The sequence below is a fragment of the Labeo rohita genome, chromosome 22 (genome assembly GCF_022985175.1).
Source record: "Labeo rohita strain BAU-BD-2019 chromosome 22, IGBB_LRoh.1.0, whole genome shotgun sequence".
In the NCBI taxonomy this organism is placed as follows: Eukaryota; Metazoa; Chordata; class Actinopteri; order Cypriniformes; family Cyprinidae; genus Labeo; species Labeo rohita.
In genome coordinates, this window is record NC_066890.1 from 36,290,657 (window position 1) to 36,316,703 (window position 26,047).

At 38.4% G+C, this 26,047-nt stretch overlaps 1 protein-coding gene across 1 annotated transcript; it reads right to left on the reverse strand.

Annotated features, from left to right (window-relative positions):
* Positions 1 to 757: 757 nt before the first annotated feature.
* rnd3a (Rho family GTPase 3a) lies at positions 758 to 12,509 on the reverse strand. The gene is made up of 5 exons (XM_051094973.1): positions 12,169 to 12,509; positions 11,945 to 12,032; positions 5,948 to 6,057; positions 3,794 to 3,928; positions 758 to 3,468 (listed from the first exon to the last, which is right to left on the reverse strand). The coding sequence occupies exons 1-5, from the start codon at positions 12,316 to 12,318 to the stop codon at positions 3,220 to 3,222; spliced, it is 732 nt and encodes a 243-aa protein (XP_050950930.1). The 5' UTR covers positions 12,319 to 12,509; the 3' UTR covers positions 758 to 3,219.
* Between the last annotated feature and the right edge of the window lie 13,538 nt (positions 12,510 to 26,047).

A 26,047-nucleotide genomic window follows, 5' to 3' on the forward strand; every position in this document is an offset into this window, starting at 1 on the left:
GGAAACACTATTAATGTGAGTTCCAGTCAGCCGCTGCTGTAATGAATCACTTTCACTCTGCGTTGTCTCAACGTAACAACAAAGCACTTTCACAACTCGCACAATTAATCAGGGCCACAGTGTGTGGTTCGTAATTGTCTGGATTTATCTCTGCCATAGCTGTCTGTCAGAAGCAAAAATACCGCCTGATTCTCTTGACTGTAAAAAAGTGTGTGTGTTTAGTCTGCATTCATACAAAGAAGAGATGACGGCGAGGAGAAAAGAGCGAAAATTCTGGCCTTGACTGAAGCTTGTTAATGTGGCATCTCTATACCCGAACCACAGCTTTCTTATTCATCACATGACGCCATATTTGTCTCAGGAAAGCCACATTCAATGTTTTGAATTGACTTGAGCGAAATTATGCCCATATTTCAGCTCAAAATGAGAAAAATGAAGCTAGACCGCTCTGAGCTACAGGACGGTGGGGTTATGAATGGAGGCTCCGGAAAGGGCTGGGTGAAGGTCATCTGAAGGTCATTTCCTTCCGCAGGGGGAAATGACCCGAAACCGCATGAATGAATTTGAAGAACACACAGGAAGAGATCCGACGCCCAAGGCAAAGTCACACATACTCGGAATTTAATAAGGAATGAGTCACTAGGAATGAGACGATGAATCTCAACTGCATGAAAAAATATCTGCTGGCTTTATGAAGATACTGTCAGTTAAAATTCCCAACAAACAAGCAAAATGAAAAGATTTCATATCAAAAAGATTGTTTTCATTTTATTTTTGCATTTATTTTTAAGGGAAAAAATATATAATTCAATAAATATTATGGCAACATCAACAAAAACAGACATACATGGACCTCAACACACACAGAAGGCATTAAAAAAAATTACAGAAATCCTACATTAGGAAACATTTGTTTTTGTTTTTTTCAACAGCACCTACACATCTCAACATTTACACACACCAAATTTGTTTAATACTGTCTATGTGAAAACAAATTTTGCAACACAGTCGAGGAAATTCTCTCTGACCCATTAAAAACAATAAAAACGAATGTAGAAAAGACAGTTTTTGTTTGTTTTGCGCAAGTTTTAACGAAAAGTGCAACTACAAACATGCAGCAAATGAGACTTTGCAGCTAGCTTCAAACTTCTGAAGATTTAGTTTTGAGAAACTTTTAGCACTACAAAGGTGAGACACATTTTTTTTTCCCACGGCTCTGCAAGGCAATACACTGAATTAGTTTTGAAAGAGAAAGAATGTGCATTATTCAGTTTTCTCAATCCTCTCGCACGTGTTTAGAAGCAGACTGCATAGTTTAGTAGAGAGAGGAGAGAATTTTTTCTTGTGTGTTTTTTGAAAACTTTTTTTTTCTTTCCTGGACTGGGCAGATAGAAGCGCAGATTTAATATGACCTTGAATTTATGTTTGATTGTTTATTTATTAGTTCAATTGTGCTTAAACAAAACTTCACAGATGTCAGAAAAGGCACAAATGTTCATGTAACATTTGACTGATAATGACAATTTACAATGTAAAGCTAGTTTTGTGCTATTTTTATGGTGGTGTTAGACGTATGCGGCATTTACACTGACAGAAATTAAATCTCTGGATGTCACCAACTTGCTATACTATTGGTTTCAATTATATGTTCCTACTAGGGATCGGTTACAATGATCAGTTGTCCAAAAACTGACTCGTTTAGCAAAATGGTGTTTTTTTCGGAACACCCGAGGTGCAATTGCACTATATGTCGGCACACTGTGCGCAGGGCTATTGGAGCCGACGGTTTAGCTAGATTTTTGTCTACAATATGTTACATTCATGATATTTTTAGTTAAATTAGCATGCTAACAGTGTACTGTGATTAGTGGTATCTCAAGATGGTCCTCACTGCAGAACACAAGATCCAGGTGGATCCAGATCCAACACTTCCCACCTTACATATCCCTAAACCTACCCGCCTCCACCCCCTGATCCCTACACCTACCCATTTCCAACCCCTAGATTTGGATGTAACGTCACCCCCTGGAGCTTGTGTACTGCAGTGAGGGGCTACTGGTTTTTTAAAGGCCACACCAAAGTACTGTTCCAGATTTGCATAAAATTGAACTCTAAACAGTCTGTCCTGCAATCACCATCCCTCATTGCAAATTAATGACTTCCAAATGCAGCAAATCGTTGTCAGTGCGAATGTCCCTTCAGGGATAAACCGAATGCAAATGAATACTAAATGCTCAGGTCAATTCTCAAAGGTCATATTTGCACTTCTATATACCCGGTCTATAAAGACAAGCGTAACCATGTTCTCACAGAACCGTGAAAGAAGTTCTCATTGATCCACCAAAAGCCCTCAAAAACACATCCATCATGCGCTTCAGAACGTCAAACGTTGAGTCATCCGACTTGAAAACCTTCCAGTTCTTTGGTTTGTCTTTTTCTGAATCCTAATGAACCGTAATGTGATTATGAGGAGTTATAGAGAAAACGGTGCGAGTTCAAATATACCAGCGGCGTATCCATGGTGACAGTTTTAGCTGAGCTTAGCATAAGAAAACGAAAACCACGCACACACACAAACTCGTGCTCTTGGTCTACAGAAGGAACAAAACAGACCGAGGAGGATCGAAGGAGGAAGTGATCCGTAACCACAGTGATACACTCTCGTTTCATATCCCCATTTAGCTGTACAGACTCAAAAAGAAAGAAGCGAGAGTTGTCTTTTATCCAAAATTGCGCCATTTTGGAAATCATCTTCCCCTTCACTGTTCCATCGTGCGATTGTTGATGCCAACCGAAACGTGCATCTTTTAAAAATAGCTGAGCCAAAGCTCAGCGGAACTCTGGATTCAATAGTTATGTGATTCTACTTCCTCCTTCCTTTCCTGCAGGAGAAGCTTCCAAAAGGAATCCTCCAGAGAGGAAGCAGCTTCAAATCCAGGAGCAGGAAGGAAGACCTCCCATTGGCCGAGAGGGTGGTGACATCCTCCTGCTGAGTGGATAAGTTTAGGAGAGGTGGTTGGGGCCGTAATATGGGTTCACGTCCGCAAGCTTATCAAGTTCTGGCAACAAGAACCCTCAAACTGGAGAGACCTTCAGGTACATCACGTAAACGCTCCCGCTCTCCACTTTTGCTTTGTCTTTGGAGGCAATTCCAGAACTTTCTTGCACAGTCCACCCTCACCGTTTCCCAGAATGAATCTTTCCCCCCAAAGCCTTGTGTTACATTACTGTGCAACTCTTTGCTTTGTCTTTACGTAGGTCTGTTGCCACAGCAGCTAGGTCTGGTCGACTGGGCATGTGCGAGATGCGTTTGGTGGAGCGTGCCGATTTGTTGCGCTTGATGTTTTTGTTGTTCTTATTTACACAAGCCAACGTTGCAACATGGAAAATGTCCCGCACGCTGTTTTCGGACTGCACTGCAGAGCATTCGATATAAGGTGCGGATATCTGCTTAGCCATAGCTGAACCCTACAAAAGAAAGAGAGGATAATGAGCTTTGATATGAAACAAAACCAGAAATTAGGAGTTAAATCACAATTCTCGGTTGAAGTGCTACAATTACCGCTTGGAATTTCATCAAAATTAAGTTTAGCTTTGTGCCCAGGAAGATTTCGTGCTTTCACTTAGACATTTAATGCATGGATTAGATTAGTAACCTAAACCATCGCAATGCTACTGAACCGCCCTTGGTGATAAACTTAATTACTTGTTAAGTAATAGAATTGGTGTTAAATATCAACCCAATCAGTCTCAGCCAACCAAATTGTGAATACAGTTTGTGAGAACCACTCACCTGATCATATGACACCGGTGTCTGTCTGTGATTTGACAGCTCCACTAAAGTCGTGAGGTCCGTTCTGAGATCTGACTTGCATCCGACGAGCAGCATCTTTGTGTTAGGACAGAATTCCTGGATCTCCCCTTTCCACTGTGAAAGAAAGGGACAAAACCAACAGGGAAAGATGAAACCAACTGGCCTTGATCCATCCCTGTCTGACAGAGGACAAAAGACTAGAACAAGTGTTTCCTGTTCCCATTCTTTAAGCATATTATGTTCCATCCCATCCCTTTTTTCCTCAAGCACTAGAGTATTAATCTTCCTTGCTACAGGTGAGGGACATGCTTCCTGTGAGGATAAACCTTGCACTGTAATGACTGCTTTTCAGGGTGTGTATCTGTGTGTGTATCTTCCCAACAATGCTACAGGTGATCTGCATTCCTGTCCTTCCCAAACAAAGCATTTTTTGTGTTGGTGTGGCATTAAAATCACCGGATTTAATCTGCTGGGAGACAGGCGGGTACAACACAGTCATACGATTGTTCACACAGGAACACGGACACCCTACATTCTCTCATTCCCATGAACCTTTTGTGCTCACCTCTGGCTCCCAAGGGCTTTAAAGTCCCCGTAGACAACACTACCTTATTCCACCAGGTACCCACGTGTAGCCTGATCGTATTTCCGATTCTGCGAGCTAGATCTCAACCGTTTTAAGACAAACCACCCGGCTGAACTTCCACTCACATGGTCTAGTTAATACCAGCATAATGCTATCAAACCAGGGGGCCACCCTAACCAAGTGAAATAGAGCCACAGGCCATTCCAGATACCTGACCCCAGACTGAAAGTCTACAACAAGATATCCTACTCTACCAAACAAAGGATGACTTTATTAGGATGCAACAAAGAGTGGACAGATCACAAAGGAGTTGTAGAAGAATTTCTCTGAATCACAGGCAAGGCATTTAAAAGCCAATTAGACTGCCAGGAGCCAGAAAGGTCAAGCCTACAGTGTGATATCCAGGAAACTCCCAAAATTTAGTGCACCACACCCTTGTTCTGCCCCTAGATGTCAACTGCTTAAAGAATAAAAAATGTTTTCCTTTATCAAGAATGTAAAATGAATCATTTTTCAATCAATGTCATTTTTTCAAGTAGTCATTTTGGAGCCCTAAAATTTGAGTGGTTGATGGAAATTTTGTTAAAGATCCTAACCCCAGTCCTAAAATCTGATTGGCTAATGGAAATATTGTTCAAGCCCCCATTTCTAGTCCTAAAATCTGACTGGTTGGTGGGAATATTCTTTAAAACCCTAACCCCATCCTAAAATCTGACTGGTTGATGGGAATGTTGTTTAAGACTTCAACCCCAGTCCTAAAATCTGATTGGTTGATGGAAATATTGTTTAAGATCCCAACCTCAGACCTAAAATCTGACTGACTAGTGAGAATGTTCTTCGAGACCTTAATCCTAGACCTAAAATCTGATCGGTTGATGCAAATGTTCATTAAGACCTCATCCCCATTCCTAAAATCTGACTGGTTGGTGGGAATGTTGTTAAAGAATCCATCCTCTGTCCTAAAAGCTGATCGGTTGATGAAAATATTGTTCAAGAACTTAACTCCAGTGCTAAAATTTGATTGGTTAATGGAAATATTGTTCAAGACCCCTTACCCAGTCCTAAAATCTGACTGGTTGGTGGAAAATATTCTTTAAAAGCCTAACCCCATCCTAAAATCTGATTGATTGATGGAATAATTGTTCAAGACCTCAACCTCAGTCCTAAAATCTGATTGTCTGATGGGAATAATCTTCAAAACCCAAACCCCATCCTAAAATCTGATTGGTTAATGGGAATATCATTCAAGACCTCAACCCCAGTCCTAAAATCTGACTGGTTGATGGGAATGTTCTTCAATACCCCAACCCCAGTCCTAAAATTTGATTGGTTGGCAGAAATGCTCTTAAACGCCCCATGGCCCAGTCCTTAAATCTGATTGGTTGGTGGGAATGTTCTTCAAGACCCTAACTTCAGTCCTAAAATCTGACTGTTTGACAGGAATATAATTTCAAAAATAACTGTAGATGTTAATTAAAGAATATTCTACGTGTTTAGCTCACATTAAGTGTGTTAAATCAATTATTACAGGTTGGAAAAACATTCACCTTCTTTAGGACGCTGTCCAGGGTCTCTGGTCGGCTGATGTCAAAGCATATAATTACTGCGTCTGAGTCCGGATACGAAAGCGGCCTGACGTTGTCATAATACGGGGAGCCTGTAACATAAAAAGGTGAATTGGTCAGGAGGAACAAAGTTCACTTGAACACAAGCATGCACAGAGAACTAGACAAGGATAGTGGGTCTGTCTGGAGGACCGTCAATTTATTACTTAACCTCATTTAACTTTTACTCAGCGATGCAGTACAGACAGTAATTTGAAAGCATTCATGAATTTTTAAACCACTGAAGCCCCTTTTCAGACATACTAAACATGAAACTTTTACACATAAATGCACACTTTTGCTTTCAGAAGGAATAAAGCTTTTAAATAGGTTTTTATTTATAAAAAAAAAATCACACAGAACACTTCCAGTTTTGGTGCAATGCTAAACAATGGTTTATAATGATTTACACAAGCATAAGATAATTCTTCAAATCCCTTACTCTAATAAAAACACTGTTGTTTTCCTTAGCCAACACTAATAACTAGACCCTTGCCAGATGTAGCATTTCCCTCCTGTTTAAAACTCTAGAGATGTTTTTCTTTGTGAGGACGGTACAGTCCAGGATTTACTCTGACAGAACGAAGCATTCCCGCCCACCGCTAACTCTACCAGACATGGTATGTACAATCCACACAGGACAAACACATTTATAATGTGCCAGATTCCAGAACAGAGGTGGTGTTTATGAGAGAGAGCGAGAGAGACAGAGGCAAGGGAGGGCTGTTTAGTTTGACAGAATGATAATTCCCAGTGCCAGAAGTTAAGTAGAAAAATGTGAAGTTGAAAACACATGCAGCCGCAGGACTTTACAGCTCATATTCCAACCGCAGCTACAGGCCAAAAAACAAGAACAACTCGGACAACAGCATTTCACTGTTTCACATGAGACGTCTGATTGGTTTTATGGTTAATCATGCAATCTCTAATTAGTCAATGTAACTACTTAGAATGTAGGTCTAATTATCAAACTTATTTTGAATCTGAAGTTTGGTAGCATTTTTGAGTAAATATTATAAGATGATATATGTTAGTGTAAATATACTTTTAAGTGGGGAAAAATACCAAAAAATTACATTTTGTGTTTTGTTGTTGTTGTCATTGCTTTTTGTTAGTTTTCGCCCTCTAGTTTTCTGAAAGATACACAACAGATGCCCACACGCACGCATAAATGAATATACACAATCTCTATGCCAACCCCCACCCCACCACACACAGTTTTCTCTCTAAACAGCTCACTAAACACATTATTTGGTTACTTTGTCCAACGCAACAATACTAAACCCAACCCCTGCTGTGTTTATTTGTACAATATTTGTGTAAGTAACAGCTAAATGGAGCGACATACACACTTGTGGAACACCATAGCTATCACAACACACACCGCATTCCACAATGTGTGTGTGTGCGTGAGGGATACTGACAGCTGATGGATTCCCCAAGTGTTCAAATGCTTCTCTAAACATGTGGTGACCACGTAAAAGCACACACACAGTAAAGAATTCTTGGCCAATGGTATTTTTGGCTTGGATCCTTCAATGTCTTCCTAATCTACATCAAAATAAAGCAATAAACAGACACAGTTCTCTGCAAAGTACATTTAACCCTGAAGCTACGCTGTAAAACCCTTGATGCTCATTCATGTTTGAAAAAATTGCTAACACACCATTACAAACTTTTACAAAAAGCTCTTTTCAAACTCCACATCAGTACACGAGTTCCTTCTGAATTTAATTTCCTCCTTGACTAACAAGGTAAGAATAATTTCAGAGAACATAACGGTTCACATGGCGCGTTTTTTTTTCCCTGGCGGCCCACCACACAATAGCTGCTTTGTGGACTACGAGAGCAAACCTTTTCTCACAGGAATGTGAGGCATGCAGGCCCAAATCGTTGAGGTTGGAAATATGATCCGGCCGACAATAGTTGACCAGCTTTAAGGAGCGGGTCTGAGAGAGCCTGTCCCAGCAGGAGCCCATTGAAAAGATCCCGGGAACGTTTTGTTTTCGGGGGTCAGCTGATAATGAGGTCTCTCCTTGCTGATAATAGTCAAGGGTTGGATTAAGGAGGTTAGACAGCAACATCTTAGTTTAGGACTTTGAAAAGACATGCAATAGCTGAATCTCTTTATTCATCCTCTTAATAAATGTACCTGGTGTACCTGTGCATCTTTGTTTTCATCTGCAATCAAATGAAACTAGATTTGACATATTGCAAAGAAGAGTGGCACTTGGCTGTGCAAAACTTGGCATTCCAAGTGGTATCTTATTGGCTATAGTCAAACTGCCCACAGCTAAGATATTCTACTAGTAGTGTTTCTTGACCATAAATGGCCACTTTCAAGATCAAATCAAATATCAAGTCTCACATTTCATTACTTCCACATTCACTAGCCTATTTCAGTGTAAAATACATCACATTGTAGAGTTTAAGACTTTTAGCTCCATGCTAGAGATTCACATTACTTTTCTGTAAGGAAATATCCATTCTGGCTTTCAGCCCACAACCTCTGATCAAGATGTCTGATAAAAATTTCAGCTGCAAACAAGTGACATCTTAGAAGGTCATCCTATCAAAATTGCCAATTCAAAGACACCATCCAATCGAACTATGTCATGACAGCATATCCGTCACCAGCCCTAGGGGAGCAAGGAGATAGGACGCTTGAGGAACAATGGACTGAATTTGGGCCTATAGTTATCCGAAATTATGTGCTTATTGTAAAACGTACAACTCACAAAGGAACAAAAAGATCCCAAAGCTAAGTGTGCGTATATTGATTGATCATGGTCTGACTGGTGGATAAGGAACCTTTTGAGACAGGCATGTCAAGATCCTGGCTTCACATCTGCAGGGGGTTTCTGGTCAATAAGTGTCTGGAAGAGCAGAGCTGGGGGAAGGGGTCTGATTCCATGGAGGTTCGGCTATTAGGGGATATACACACACATGCTCATGGCCATCGAGAAGATCAGAGAGCATGCGGTCTCTTGTCTCCGGCAGGGTGTTATCCTGACACTTGGCCTCTTGTGTATCACATAACACACAATACATGCACATACACACTTGGGTTTCAGATTTAGAAGGACTTGCTAAGCCCTAGAATCAATATACACGAGAAAAGCCTAATGAAACATTCATGCCGCAGAATGGCAACAGCACTTTGACTTTGGAATAATACTCGGTTTTTCATCGGCGTGAGTGGGAACTGTTTTAACAAACACAACAATGGGCAACAGTCCCAAAAAAGATGTTACGCAAGACTTGAGCTCGAGCAAAAGTACAACAAACAAAAAGAAACACAATTGTATTCCCCTCTTTTGTATCAGACGCAGAAACTCTCAGTCGTTCCCTTTCGGAAGCGAACTGTTTTAATTCAGAATGGTACGCATGTACTCTACTGTATCAATGGGTTCCATGGCGGATCAGTGACGGATGCTGCCAGCTGAATGGTGAATGGGGTCGTGACTCAACAGCTGATTGGTGGACAATGACAGGAGCAGCTCTTGGGTGACGGGGGTGGCAGCTGTTGCAAACAAAGCAGCACAAAGAGAAGATGCCAGGAAACTATTCATTCGGGCAATTCTGGGATCAACCCCCAAATTCGTAGACTGTTCAGAAATACTCAAGGCAAAGAACTTAAGATTATTCAAGGACAAATACCCAAGGTTTCCTAGTCCACATTTGTCTTTCTCTCATTATATGAAATGTGCTCAGGTGTGGTAGGAACTTGTTAAATCCTAGACTTAGGCATTTGAGAGGAAAGACCGCACACACACTGGGCAGTCCTTGGAGCCTGGCTCTGACACAATAACTTACACTGTAATGAACAGCAGGCTGGAAGCCCACAGCCTGACACAAGCAACTAACTACATATCCAAACGCCAGTATCAGACGGGCGGCCCTGCCCGCAGACGCCCACCGCAGACATCTGTCAGCCCAACACACTCCTGTACCTACATCACGAACCAAACTGAACCACCATGCATTGAATTATCATCAGATATAGATCTAGTTTGAGCTTTAGAGATTGAGAATTTAGGGTATAACTCTAGATTTAGCACATGGGTCAAAATTTAGGCAAGTACTTCCAGACTCTATTCAGGATATTAATCCAAATTGAGCACATGACTCCAAATGTTGGAATTGCAGCATATTGTTCTAGTTTTGGAGAATAGCTCAAAGTTTAACATTTGGTTCTATGATATAGGCTCACACTCACATGATTCATATTCAGAAAACTCTATATTGAGAAAATGGCATATTTGACTCTAGATTAACGCAGTTCTCTAGATCTAGGTCTTGCAAATGTCCTTTTTTGGCAAAGGCTGGATTGGTGCTGGTCTAGCTAATGGACCAGCATGGCCATGCTGTTCAAAAGTATCAAGTTTTGCTGGTTAAGCTAGATAAGAAACCAGCATAGCAGCATTTGAAACACAACATAAGCTAGTGACCAGCTGTGCTAGCCTTTCAGTTGCTCAATTTAACACATGGCTCTTGATTTAGGAAATTACTCTGGCACAGGGTTTTGGATGCAAGAAATGGATCCAGATTGAGAATATGAGAAAAATTAATTGAGATTGCAAAAAGACCAGCTTTGCTGATTTGGTGTTGGTCTATACCTGTAGTTTGGTGGCTTAACATATGCTGGTGAAGGAAATATTTAGCGCAGAACTTTAGATTTCAGACCACACACAGCACCAAACAACCTAAACCCCCAGGTTCAGGTCTGAATGCAGTTTACTCCAGATCATAGTTAAGCCCCAAACAGGCCACCGTCTAAAGCAGTCTGTCTGGCTGGATGCTTTACAGGGCCTGTGATTACCTCCAGACAGCAGGTCTGATCTCTCCTGGGTGAGCCGAGCGCGAGCTCTGGAAACATACCAACACCCTACATTCAGACAGAGTGAGCCAAGACCCCACTCTAATTTGCCTGTGTGGTTACGGCTGTTTGGTTTTGTTAAACGTGTGAATTGCAGCATGACCCCAGCTGTGGCAACAGTTTCGGTTTCATTTGTTTATCCAAAACATCACTTACAGCATTCCCCGTGATGCCATCCTAACATTCCTTAAAAGTGAGGTGTCCACGGATCATATTCCACAGATGGGTGGAGTGTGTGAGAGTGTATTAGCAGTGTGTGTGTGTGTGTGTGTGTGTGTGTGTGTGTGTGTGTGTGATTAAACGCTTGGCAGGCTCTCATACTGACTCAACAACCGAGAATCGTTCAACCGCTCAGAAAAAGAAAGAAAAGCTATTAAACAAACCCAGATTTTCCTCCAGGCATAAACGTAAGCGCTAGCAATCACATCATTACCCTGCACAACACACTGATGCATCAAAATAATGATATTTTGACTGGATTCATGAAGAAAGACAACAAGTCTGGACATGTTTTGGATCAACAGGATTTAAATGCACTATAAATGGACATAAAATAAACTAAATTAGGAACTTATATAACAAAACAATCACTGAACCCTGACCAAATTCACCAAACCTGGAATTTTTTAAATTATAACAAGGCCTCAGTTTAGTGACTGCGTTGTATATTAACAGCCACAATGTTTATTACATCATGATATACAGATTATTTACTTTCCATATCAATTAAACTATTTATATACATTATAGCAAGGGTTTTCAAACGGGGTCTGTGATGCTACTGAATTATATTTGGATCTAAAACACATTTTATTATTATATATTAACTTAACTCCAATCAAAAGCTAAAGTTCAGCATTAAATATTGATATTGTAATATATGCCTAGCATCAAATATGAGGTTTAAAATGCAAAACTCAGTTTTATAAAATATGTAACAAGGAGTCAAAGCTCTGGCTTTCTATCCACGAAAGGGTCCTAAGAAAGGTTGATGACCCCATACTATAGTATATACTTAGTGTATACACAATATATTTACAAAAACATAATTTGAGACTCACCTGAGGTGTCCCACAGGCTGAGCTCTATTCTCTGCTTGTCAATCTCAAAACTTGCTGTGTAATTCTCAAACACGGTGGGAACGTAATTCTAGGAAAAAGACACAAATATTACTGAACAAGTCTATTTTAAAAGGTTAAAATGTGAAAATGAAAACATGCTACAAAACTAAAGCATATATCGTAAAGCGCAGTTGTGCGCACCCACTGGATTTTACGCATCTCACCTCTGGGAAACAGTCCTTGGCAAAAACGTGGAGCAGAGCGGTTTTCCCACACTGACTGTCCCCCACAACCACGATCTTACATTTGAGGCTCTGACTCGGATCCATTCCGGACTGAAGGGACAGTTTCTGTATAGATCTTCTCTCCTTCATTGATTGTCTTTACGCGCAAGTCCGCGGAGGCGCACAACGGAGAAGACACGCACAAACGTACAGCTTTCTACAATCACTCTGGAAAGGGTGCGGATTCCCTCTGCCCGTGTCCTGATCTTTCTCTCTCTCTCTCCCTCTCCTGCAGGGATATACATCAACTGCTTGAATTCCAGCCCTCTCACTTTTGGGGTATGTACTGCGTTTTATATGAGCCCGGTAAACCAATGGCTGTCCTTGAAGACACCCAGGGATCCTCCCCTTTCCTTTAGTAGGGAGAGGGAAAGAGCGCACCCTACAGGCCGTAATAAATATGACTTTGCTTTTAGCTCCGTAAAGTTTCAATCACAAACTGAACTGTAATACATTTTAAATACAAAAACATTGTAGAATGTGGCTTGTTGCTTTAGATCGTATTTCATACCACAAACATTTCAAATGAGTGATACAGTAGAAGTTGTGCGCTGCCACGAACACATTTTCAAATACTCCATGTACTTTCTCTCTCAATAAAATAAATACAAAAATGCTGTTTTTTTTTTTTTTTTTTTTTTTAGATTTAGTATTTAGTAATTTCAGATTTTTTCCAGATTATTTGTCTGGATATAATTTAAATGTGAAGTATTAAAAAATGATGAATATAAATTAATCACAGGAGCAGGTGTATGTTTAAATGAGGCACAAACACAGGCACTAAACTGATCTAATAATCATATCATGTTGGCTGTAGAGCTGTTACCCAGGTGTGGAGGCGCTGGAGCAGAAACAGGCCTTCTGGAAGACATGGAGTCAGCGGATATTTATCTGCTACATATTTGTAACACATTCATTCCATCAGCATGTCATCAGATATTACAGTAGATGCTCTGTGAATGTGTGTCAGACCGAGAGAGAAAGAAATAAAAAAAAATAGAAAGAGAAAGAGAAAGAGAAAGAGAAAGAGAAAGAGGGTGGGTGAGTGGAACAGAATGAAAAAGAAAGAGAGATTACTAGCAGGAAAACAGTACCAAAAAGTACTATGGTACTTCCATGTTTGTTTGGACATGCACCATGGTAATACTATGATTTCTGGGGGGAAGGGGGGACACTGGAAGACTGGAATCATTGGATAACAGACAGACAGAACAATAGAACGACAGAACGATAGAACGATAGATAGATAGATAGATAGATAGATAGATAGATAGATAGATAGATAGAAGGATAGAATAATAAAAAGATAGAATGATAGACAGAGAATAACAGAACGCTAGATAGAATGGTAGACAGACAGACAGACAGAAAGATAGAGAATAACAGAACGATAGAACGAATGACAGAACGAATGAACGATAGAAGAGAAGGATAGAATGAGAGATAGATGATAGATAAATAGATAGATAGATAGATAGATAGATAGATAGATAGATAGATAGAATTAAAGGGAACAATAGATACATAGATAGAGAATGATAGAATGATAGAACAATAGATAGAAGGATAGAACGATAGATAGATAGATAGACAAACAGATAGAACGACAGATCGATAGAATGATAGATAGATAGATAGATAGAACAATAGAATGATAGATAGATAGATAGATAGATAGATAGAACAATAGAATGATAGCACAGAACAAACAATAGAATGATAGAATAATAGACAGATAGAAAGATAGACAGAATAATAGAACGATAGAATGTACGAAAGAACAAACAAACAAACGATAGATAGATACACAGAGAGAATAACAGAACGATAGATAGAATGATAGCACAATAGAATGAACGATAGATAGAACCAAAGAATGGTAGACAGACAGACAGACAGAAAGATATACAAAGAATAACAATAGACAGAATGAACAAACAAATGATAGACAGAGATAGATAGATAGATAGACAGATAGATAGAATTAAAGGAAACAATAGATAGAGAATAATAGAATGATAGAACAATAGATAGAAGGATAGAACGATAGATAGATAGACAGACAAACAGATAGATGGACAAACAGACAGAACGACAGAACGATAGATAGAACGATAGATAGAATGATAGCACAATACAATGAACGATAGATAGAACCAAAGAATGGTAGACAGACAGACAGACAGAAAGATAGACAAAAAATAACAATAGATAGAATGAACAAACAAATGATAGACAGAGATAGATAGATAGATAGATATAGATAGACAAACAGATAGATATAGATAGATAGATAGACAAACAGATAGAACGACAGAATGATAGAACGATAGATAGATAGATAAACAGATAGAATGACAGAACGATAGAATGATAGATAGATAGATGATAGATAGATAGATAGATAGATAGATAGATAGATAGATAGATAGATAGACAGATAGATAGATAGATAGATAGACAATCAGAACGATAGAACGATAGATAAAACGATAGATAGAATGATAGAATGATAGAATGATAGAACGATAGATAGATAGAATTAAAGAGAACAATAGATACATAGATTGAGAATAGAATGAACGATAGAATGATAGAATGATAAATAGATAGATAGATAGATAGATAGATAGAATGATAGCACAGAACAAACGATAGACAGAATGATAGAATGATAGACAGACAGAAAGATAGACAGAATAATAGAACGATAGATAGAATGTACGAAAGAACAAACAAACAAACAAACAAACGATAGACAGAGAGAATAACAGAACGATAGATAGAATGATAGCACAATAGAATGAACGATAGATAGAACCAAAGAATGGTAGACAGACAGACAGATAGAAAGATAGACAAAGAATAACAATAGATAGAATTAACAAATGATAGATAGATAGATAGACAAACAGATAGAACGACAGAATGATAGAACGATAGATAGAACGATAGATAGATAGAATTAAAGAGAACAATAGATACATAGAATGAGAATAGAATGAACGATAGAACAATAGAACGATAGAATAATAGATAGATAGACAGATAGATAGAACAATAGAATGATAGTACAGAACAAACGATAGATAGAATGATAGAATGTTAGACAGACAGACAGAAAGATAGACAAAGAATAACAGAACGATAGATAGAATTTACGAAAGAACAAACAAACAAACAAACGACGGATACACAGATAGAATAACAGAACGATAGATAGAATGATAGCACAATACAATGAACGATAGATAGAACCAAAGAATGGTAGACAGACAGACAGACAGAAAGATAGACAAAGAATAACAATAGATAGCATGAACAAACAAATGATAGACAGATAGATAGATGGATAGACAGATAGATAGATAGATAGATAGATAGATAGATAGACAGAATGATGAACAGATAATATGACAGTGTTAACTGTTTTCCTATTGTCTTCAGTTTATAGATATCATTTATTCTCTGTGCCGATACACAGCTACTATAACAAGCTCTGTGAATCTGCTCACCCACAACCCCACACAAACCCCTGAGGCCTGATGACTGCAGCTTCTGATTCCTCTGAGTGTGTATGTGTTGAGGGAAGGTCATTGTATATTGACACTCGCTCCTTCAAGTTTGTTCTGTGAAATGAGAACAAATATTGACCCAATGTACTGCTAATAATTTGAAATCTACCTTGCTCCTGTATCCAATGGTTACCATATAAAACCTCTCATCTGTAGCGTCCGTCACGCAGCTGTAACATCTCACGTCGCTCTGGCCTGACCCATCTCCACACATCCCAGCTAAAAGATCATTAAATGCGTCAGCAATGACGCTAATTAAAATCGTGATTTGGGAGTCTAACAAACGCACCTACGCACTCGGTAATGTCACGGCCGCATGTTCTTCCTGCGGGTCAAAGGTCAAAGTCTGAGAGTGATGAAATGAATACAACTCCTGTGAAGTCAATACTACAGTATGCTGTTGTATAAGTTAACAAAATGTAGTAAATACTATAATATACTACAGTATACTGTAGTAAATATGACAGTCTACCACTGTATTTTTTCATGTGGGTGATAGACATGCTCTGAGTGATTACTAAGGTGCTCTGAGTGGATGTTTACTAGCCAAACTAGTAAGAGACTGCTAAGTATTAGCAGTAGTGAAGCTTGCATTAGCAAAACAAATAGAGTATTCAAACAACGTAATACTGAACAATTAGTGCAATTAACAGGTAATGATTAAACACAACTACTGTGTATTAATTACTACAGTATGCTGTAACAAAATGTAGTAAATGCTATAATATACTACAGTATACTATAATTTACTACAGTTTACTACTTGATTTTTTATGTGGGTGATAGACATGCTCTGAGTGATTACTAATGTGCTCTGGATGGTTGCCAGGGCATTCTGAATATTATAGGTGGTTGTTTACAAGCCAAACCAATAAAAGATTGTTACTAGCAATAATAGTGAAGCTTGCATTAGAAAAACAGAGTATTTAAACAACACTATAATACTGAACAATTAGTGCAATCAGAACTTAATGATTAACACAACTCCTGTGTAGTCAGTACTACAGTATGCTGTAGTATAAGATAAAGTGTAGTAAATATTATAACATACTACAGTATATTATAACTTACTACAGTTTACTGTAGTAAATATTACAGTTTACTACAGTATTTTTTTCATATGGGTGATAGACATGCTCTGAGTGATTACTAAGGTGCTCTGGATGGTTGTCAGTGCATTCTCCCTGGTGAAAAAAACAGCATATGCTGGTAAGTATGTTTTGATGCTGGGATGCTGGTTAGGTATGTTTTGGTGCACCATAAACCAGCAAAGGACCAGCACAAACCAGCTAAGGACCAGCATAAACCAGCAATGGACCAGCTTAAACCAGCAAAGGACCAGCTTAAATCAGCACCAAAACATACCTAACCAGCATCCCAGCATCAAAACATGCCTACCAGCATATGCTGGTTTTTTCACCAGGGCTGTGTATTACAGGTTGTTGTTTACTAGCCAAACTAATCAGAGACCACTAAGTAATAGCAATAATAGCGAAGCTTGCATTAGCAAAACAAAATATTCAAACAATATAATACTGAACAATTGGTGCAATTAGCAGTTAATGATTAAACAACTCCTGTGTTGTCAATACTACAGTATGCTGTTGTATAAGTTAACAAAATGTAGTAAATACTATAATATACTTCAGTATACTATAATTGACTACAGTTTACTATAGTAAATACTACAGTTTACTCAGGTATTTTTTGTGTGTGTGTATAGACAAGTTATCATATTTGTATTGGTGTCAGTAAGATTAGGATATCAGTGCATTTTTAATATTTGTGTACAGAAACATCAAAATCTTTTCTTAACGAAATGTTAGCAATGCTAACCTCTGCAAAACTTATCGCCACAATGCTAACATGTTCTGAGTGATTGCTAAATTGTTCTGGATTATTACCAGGGCATTCTGGGTATTACAGGTGGTTGTTTACTAACAAAATATGAGAAAATATGATATGAGACTTCTAACACTAAGTGTTAGTAATAATAGTAGAGCTTAACAAAACTCAAAGTATTCAAACAACACTATAAAACTAAACAATTCGTGCAATAAGCAGTTAATGATTAAACACAACTTCCATACGCTGTAGTATACATTAACAATATGTAGTAAATACTGTAAATAAGTAAATACTGTACTACAGTATACTATAATTTCCTACAGTAAATACTACAGTTTAATCAGGTATTTTTTTTCGTATTCAATCATATTCATGTTAGTATCAATAAGATTAGGAAATCAGTCCATTTCAATAATTTTGTGTACAGAAAACATTCACATTTTTTCTTAAGCAAATGTTAGTAATACCAACCTATAGTAATACCAACAATGCTAACACGTTTTGAGTGATAGCTAAGGCCTGGATGGTTAGCAGGGCATTCTGGGTATTTTATAGGTGGTTGTTTACTAGCCAAACTAGCCAAATATACTACAGTATACTATAATTTACTACAGTTTACCATAGTAAATACTACAGTTTACTCAGGTATTTTTTTTTTTCATGTGGACAGACAAGTTATCACATTGGTATCAGAAAGATTAGGATATCAGTGCATTTTAATATTTTTGTGTACAGAAAACATTAAAATATTTTCTTAACGAAATGCTAGCGAAGCTAACCTTTGCAAAACTTACAGCTACAATGCTAAAGTAATTGCGAAGGTGCTCTGGATAGTTAGCAGAGCATTCTGGGTATTAGGTGGTTGTTTAGTAACAAAACCAATATGAGACTGCTAACGCTAAGTATTAGCAGTAGTAATAGAGCTTAGCAAAACACAAAGTATTCACCCTGGTGAAAAACAGCATATGCTGGTTAGGTATGTTTTGATGCTGGTTTATGCTGGTCCTTTTTCTGGTTTGTGCTGGTCCTTTGCTGGTTTATGCTGATCCTTTGCTGGTTTATGCTGGTCCTTTGCTGGTTTATGCTGATCCTTTTCTGGTTTGTGCTGATCCTTTGCTGGTTTGTGCTGGTCCTTTGCTGGTTTATGCTGATCCTTTGCTGGTTTGTGCTGGTCCTTTGCTGGTTTATGCTGATCCTTTGCTGGTTTATGCTGGTCCTTTGCTGGTTTGTGCTGGTCCTTTGCTGGTGGATACTGGTCCTTGACCAGCAACATGACCAACATTTGCTGGAAGACTGTTTGTGCTGGGTGAATCATTTACTGGTGGACTGAATGATCTGGTTCACATTTGCTGGACTGAGCAAATCATTGATAAATCAGACTGAACAAATCCTTTACATATCAGACTGTATGACCTGTTCACAAATCAGACTGAATTAATCATTGACAAATCGGAGTGAATGATCTGTTCACAAATCAGACTGAATGAATCATTCACAAATTGGACTGTATGATCTGTTCACAAATCAGACTGAATGAATAAGTCACAAATCAAACTGAATGATCTGGTTCACAAATCAGACTGAATGATCTGGTTCACAAATCAGACTGAATGAATCATTCACAAATCAAACTGAATGAATCATTCACAAATTGGACTGTATGATCTGTTCACAAATCAGACTGAATGAATCATGCACAAATTGGACTGTATGATCTGTTCACAAATCAGACTGAATGAATAAGTCACAAATCAAACTGAATGATCGGTTCACAAATCAGACTGAATGATCGGTTCACAAATCAGACTGAATGAATCATTCACAAATCAAACTGAATGAATCATTCACAAATTGGACTGTATGATCTGTTCACAAATCAGACTGAATGAATCATGCACAAATTGGACTGTATGAACTGTTCACAAATCAGACTGAATGAATCAGTCCAAATAAGACTGAATGAATTATTCACAAATCAGACTGGTTTGTGCTGGTCCTTTGCTGGTTTATGCTGGTCCTTTGCTGGTTTATGCTGGTCCTTTGCTGGTTTGTGCTGGTCCTTTGCTGGTTTATGCTGGTCCTTTGCTGGTTTATGCTGATCCTTTGCTGGTTTATGCTGGTCCTTTGCTGGTTTGTGCTGGTCCTTTGCTGATTTATGCTGATCCTTTGCTGGTTTGTGCTGGTCCTTTGCTGGTGGATACTGGTCCTTGACCAGCAACATGACCAACATAAACCAGCAAAGGACCAGCATAAACCAGCTAAGGACCTGCTTAAACCAGCATCAAAACCTACCTACCAGCATATGCTGTTTTTTTCACCAGGGCAAACAACACTATAATACTTACCAATTAGCACAATTAGCAGTTAATGATTAAACAACTCCAGTGTGGTTGACATCTTAATCATATTTGTATTAGTTTCAAATAAAGTTTATTAAGATACAAGTGCATTTTTTGTATACAGAAAACTTTTTGTTCTTAAGGAAATGTTAGCAATGCTATCCTCTCCAAAAATTTCTGCCACAAAGCTAAGCTATTTTATATGTGGCTGATTACTAGCTAAACTACTCTAATGCTAAGAATAATGATAGCAATAGTGAAGTTTGAATGATTTGATTGCGACTGTCTGCCCAACTTAAACACCCTGTGATGGTTTTATCACAGTACGCAAGTTAACAAAGCCGTCTCATACTGTTATTTGTTTGTTTACGCGGCGTGCTCATTGACTCGTGTTTAGCGATAATGGCTGACTGTCGTGGTGAAGCGGCGACAAGGACTGACAGTAAAATGGCCCTTTTCATCTTAAATTGCTTTCTGCTTCACAGATCTTTCTGTCAATAGTCGTTTAGGCAGAAAGCAGCCTGACATTTTCCTCCGGCTAACGCTGCTCGAATCCTGCTCGCTTTAAACCCGAAACTCATTTTCCTTGAGTGGAGGTGACTGCGGGAGACAACGCAAATGAGATCAGGAACTGCGATGAGGTGCATTTCAAATGCGAGCAACAAGTTGATACACACAACGTGAGAATGAAATGGAGAATTGTGGGAAACGTGTTGCCATTTGACATTTCCCCTGAGCAAGACCTCTTAAACTGTCTCACACACACACACACTTGGTGAGGCTGGTCAACTTTAAAAGGTGTCAGCTTGCACTGGGAATGGGAAACACATCTAATATATCACTTCAGAGACTTGTAAATGTGGGCTGTCCAGTCGTCCAAGCGGACAGAATTGGTAGTGTAACATTTGTGCTGGAAATGTAAGTTAATGCCGTTCTGCTTCCTGCTGTTAAGGAAGAAGAATTCTACTTAATATATAGTGAAGAAAGATTTCAACAAGCATAGTCTACTCACACTTCACATGACCATTTATGGGGATTACTATGGTATGTACCCAGGTTTTTACACGTGTTTGTGTTTTTAGGGAGTGTGTGGTTTATAACTCTCCTGTGACTATGGAATGAACCCATAGGCATTTCACTGGCTAATTATTCCACCTGTCAATCATGGAGTAAGAACAAAAGACCAAAACCCATCCCTGTGCTGGTTTTAAAATCTGTTCGGTTAAATGTCATTAAGAAGCCAAGTTTTGTCAAGACAAGATATACAATGTAAATAAGTGAACGCTGTCAGCTTGACATATGAGCAACTCAAAAAAAAAAAAAAAAAAAGAAAAAAAGAAAAAAAGAAAAAAAAAGAAAGAAAGTGCATTTAGAAGTAATTCACAGATAGTTCACAATCTGGGTGGAGATTCGTTCATAAAGTGTACAGAACAATTTATTTACAAATTGGACTGCACAAATCATTCATTACTGAAAAAATCAGATTGAAGAATTGGTTCAGCAAATCAGACTGTTGATCTGTTCACAAATCAAACTGAATGAATCATTTACAAATTGGACTGAATGATCTGTTCACATTTCAGACTGAGCAAATCATTGATAAATCAGACTGAACAAATCGTTTACATATCAGACTGTATGACCTGTTCACAAATCAGACTGAATTAATCATTGACAAATCGGAGTGAATGATCTGTTCACAAATCAGACTGAAGGAAACATTCACAAATCGGACAGAAGGAAACATTCACAAATCAGACTGAACAAATCATTCACAAATCAGACTGAACAAATCATTCACAAATTGGACTGCAGGATTTGTTCACAAATCAGACTGAATGAAGCATTCACAAATCTGACTGTATGATCTGTTCACAAATCAGACTGAATGAATCATGCACAAATTGGACTGAATTAATCATTCACAAATTGGACTGTATGATCTGTTCACAAATCAGACTGAATGAATCATGCACAAATTGGACTGTATGAACTGTTCACAAATCAGACTGAATGAATCAGTCACAAATCAGACTGAATGAATTATTCACAAATCAGACTGAATGAATCAGTCACAAATTGAACAGTATGAATTGTTCACAAATCAGACTGAATGAATCAGTCACAAATCAGACTGAATGAATTATTCACAAATCAGACTGAATTAATTATTCACAAATCAGACTGAACAAATCATTCACAAATTGGACTGCAGGATCTGTTCACAAATCAGACTGAATGAATCATTCACAAATCTGACTGTATGATCTGTTCACAAATCAGACTGTATGAATCAGTCACAAATCAGACTGAATGAATCAGTCACAAATTGAACAGTATGAATTGTTCACAAATCAGACTGAATGAATCAGTCACAAATCAGACTGAATGAATTATTCACAAATCAGACTGAATTAATTATTCACAAATCAGACTGAACAAATCATTCACAAATTGGACTGCAGGATCTGTTCACAAATCAGACTGAATGAATCATTCACAAATCAGACTGTATGATCTGTTCACAAATCAGACTGAATGAATCATTCACAAATCTGACTGTATGATCTGTTCACAAATCAGACTGAATGAATCATTCACAAATCAGACTGAATGAATCAGTCACAAATCAGACTGAATGAATTATTCACAAATCAGACTGAATGAATCAGTCACAAATTGAACAGTATGAATTGTTCACAAATCAGACTGAATGAATCAGTCACAAATCAGACTGAATGAATTATTCACAAATCAGACTGAACAAATCATTCACAAATTGGACTGCAGGATCTGTTCACAAATCAGACTGAATGAATCATTCACAAATCTGACTGTATGATCTGTTCACAAATCAGACTGAATGAATCATTCACAAATCTGACTGTATGATCTGTTCACAAATCAGACTGAATGAATCATTCACAAATCTGACTGTATGATCTGTTCACAAATCAGACTGAATGAATCATTCACAAATCAGACTCAATGAATCAGTCACAAATCAGACTGAATGAATTATTCACAAATCAGACTGAATGAATCAGTCACAAATTGAACAGTATGAATTGTTCACAAATCAGACTGAATGAATCAGCCACAAATCAGACTGAATGAATTATTCACAAATCAGACTGAATTAATTATTCACAAATCAGACTGAACAAATCATTCACAAATTGGACTGCAGGATCTGTTCACAAATCAGACTGAATGAATCATTCACAAATCTGACTGTATGATCTGTTCACAAATCAGACTGTATGATCTGTTCACAAATCAGACTGAATGAATCATTCACAAATCTGACTGTATGATCTGTTCACAAATCAGACTGAATGAATCATTCACAAATCAGACTGAATGAACCATTCACAAATCAGACTGAATGAATCATTCACAAATCAGATTGAACAAATCATTTGCAAATTGGACTCTATGACCTATTCCCAAATCAGACTGAACGAAGCATTCACAAATCAGACTGAATGACCGGTTCAGAAATCAGACTGAATGAATCATTCAGTAATTCGAATGAACCATCAAAATGAATAAGTTATTCACATATCAGATAGAACAAATCATTCTTAACCTAATTATCTGTTCACAAATCAGGCAGAATGAATCATTAACAAAACACTTTGGTGACAAATCAGACTGATCGAATCTTTCATCAACTGGGGTTAGCTGTTTACAAATCAGACTGAACAATTCAATTACTTATTTGACTGAACAATTTGGCCTCAAACCAGACTGAAGAAACTGTTCACTAATCAGACTGAACAACTGATTCACACAACCAACTGAACAAATCATACTCAAACAACTTGATCAAATAGCTGATGATAACTATGATAAGAGAAAACTATTTTAATATGTCATAATTTTTACACTTTTTATTTAACTGCAGTGAATAAACAGGGAAGAAAAAGACAAATCAAACCATCAGGATTTGTTTCAAAAGTCACTGCAGTGCTCAATTTGTATCTCTGTTGGTGACTGGTTTGTGCAAGTTCCCCATGATCATCTACATATGTGGCATTTAATGCTTTTGATCCACAAAATGTATGACAAACTGATTGGAGACTTCATATGGTGCATTTGAGTTATGCTTGTGTGACAAGAGTCCCATAATTCCCTGGGTGTGGACAGTAGTGACAGAGGGGAAAGTCTTTTGTGGTAAATCTTCCCCTGAGGTCTTTGATGTAGAGTCGAGGATGTGTCGTTTGTCAGTGTCACAACAATAAGAGCCAAATCTCATTACCGGCCCATTCAGATCTCACTGTAGAAAGTCGACTGCATCAAACTGCCGTTGCAAAAACGATTGTTGGCCCGCAAATCTGGGAGCCCAGCATTGAACCTTGAGGTACTCCAGAATAAGGACGCAAACTATGTGGAGGGAAACGTCTGTGGTAAATGCCATAAAACTGCAGACCGTGAGAGAGCGAGTCGACAGCTGCAATGCAGATTTGCGATACCACACACCCAGATAACAGAGACGGAAAAGTGCTCGACCCACTTCCACCCTGACACAAGTAACGTGATTTAATAAATCCAGCAAAAAATGTACTGCTTTCTACACTCAATAAGAGAAAAGTAGTTCTGACAGTATCAAAGGGACAGTTCACCCAAAAATAAAAATTCTGTCATTAATTACTCGTTCCTAACCTTTAAGACCTTCATTCATCTTCGGAACACAAATTAAGATATTTTAGATGAAATCCGAGAGCTTTCTGACCCTGCGTAGACAGCAACGTAACTACCACCATCAAGGTCCAGAAACTACATTTGTATATATAAAATGGTTTTTGGTTTAATGAATAATTAATACAATTAAATGTTTTTTCATTCACATTTAGTGACTTGTTTTGTGATATCTATGGTACTTGACCATTTCTCCATCTATCCTTCATGCAAATCTGATAGGGGGTGTCACAATGCTTCTTAACGCTCTATTCTTGTTCACTACTTCTCTTTCCATCTATCAGTCTTTGTTTATACCAGTCTTTTGTTTTGGCCTCTTTCTGTGAGCTGCAGAGGGGGGCCGTTCCCTCCGGAGCAACAGCGTGCCAGTCCCCGCTGACGACGGTGGCGGTCTGCGTGTGTTTAAGGGGCTCAGTTGCGGTTCACACGCCGGGAGATCGCATTGGCATGCAGCCTTTGATCCTTTGAGGGTTTTTAGAGCATCCTCTGGTTTTAGGCAAGCGTGTAAGTGTGTGTGCGCGTTAGTATAATTAAGTTATGGCTCACAATTGGAAAGGGTCAACGGGGTCACGGTTTTGGGTTATTCGACGTTTCTCACACACAATTCTGTCAACACACAAACCTCAGTGAGACAAGAAACTGTGTTCCAAACCCTAGAGAACTCACTAAGTAGGCAGCATTTTAAGATGGCAAACTTTATGGTGAAAATGAGTGATAATACAACTATTTTACCCAATCTTTGTGTGTTTTTATGCTGATTAGAGTATCGTAGAGTTAGCTTAGCAACATGCTAACATCAAACTCTTCTATTATTTGAGTTGCTGTCTTAGCTGGCTGTAAACAGCAATGCGGCCCGCCAGGTTTTGGAACGGCGTCACACTCTCTGTAATTCTCTCTATAGACTCCATGCTGCGATACAGATGCTGACGCTGCATGCTGTCGGGGCCCGTTTTAATAAAGGCACTGCAGCAGGAATCCCTTTGAACCGCTCTTTATGATGGAAGTTTCTCATTTAATGATTTCACTGACATTTCCTGTAGCCGTCTTCACAAGCCAAACAGTTTACTCAAACAGCTTCTCTTTACGCGTTGTCCCTGAGCCCTGTACGAGAGGTGTGGCCGCATTTCTGAAAAAGAAAAAGACTTTTGATTAGAAAATTTGATTAGAATCATGTGTTGTTTTAATACAAAAAATACATTGATTTTTATTCTTCACAGAGGTGTCATAAGCTGCTAAGAATATCTTAGAAAAAGTTTTGACTTTTTGACAGTCTATTTGACAGTCAGTCACAAAAAACTCTACCGTCTATTGTCAAAATGTAGCGATCTATGAAAGACAGTCAAACCAATAGCT

Bases quoted from the DNA above. Each gene is read 5' to 3' on its own strand.
- rnd3a (XM_051094973.1), bottom strand. From the start codon at position 12,318: ATGAAGGAGAGAAGATCTATACAGAAACTGTCCCTTCAGTCCGGAATG. The intron at 6,058-11,944 runs GTGAGTCTCAAA...TTTATGTTACAG, and splicing joins CAGCCTGTGGGACACCTCAG to GCTCCCCGTATTATGACAAC. The intron at 3,929-5,947 runs GTGAATGTTTTT...TTTCTTTCACAG, and splicing joins TGGACAGCGTCCTAAAGAAG to TGGAAAGGGGAGATCCAGGA.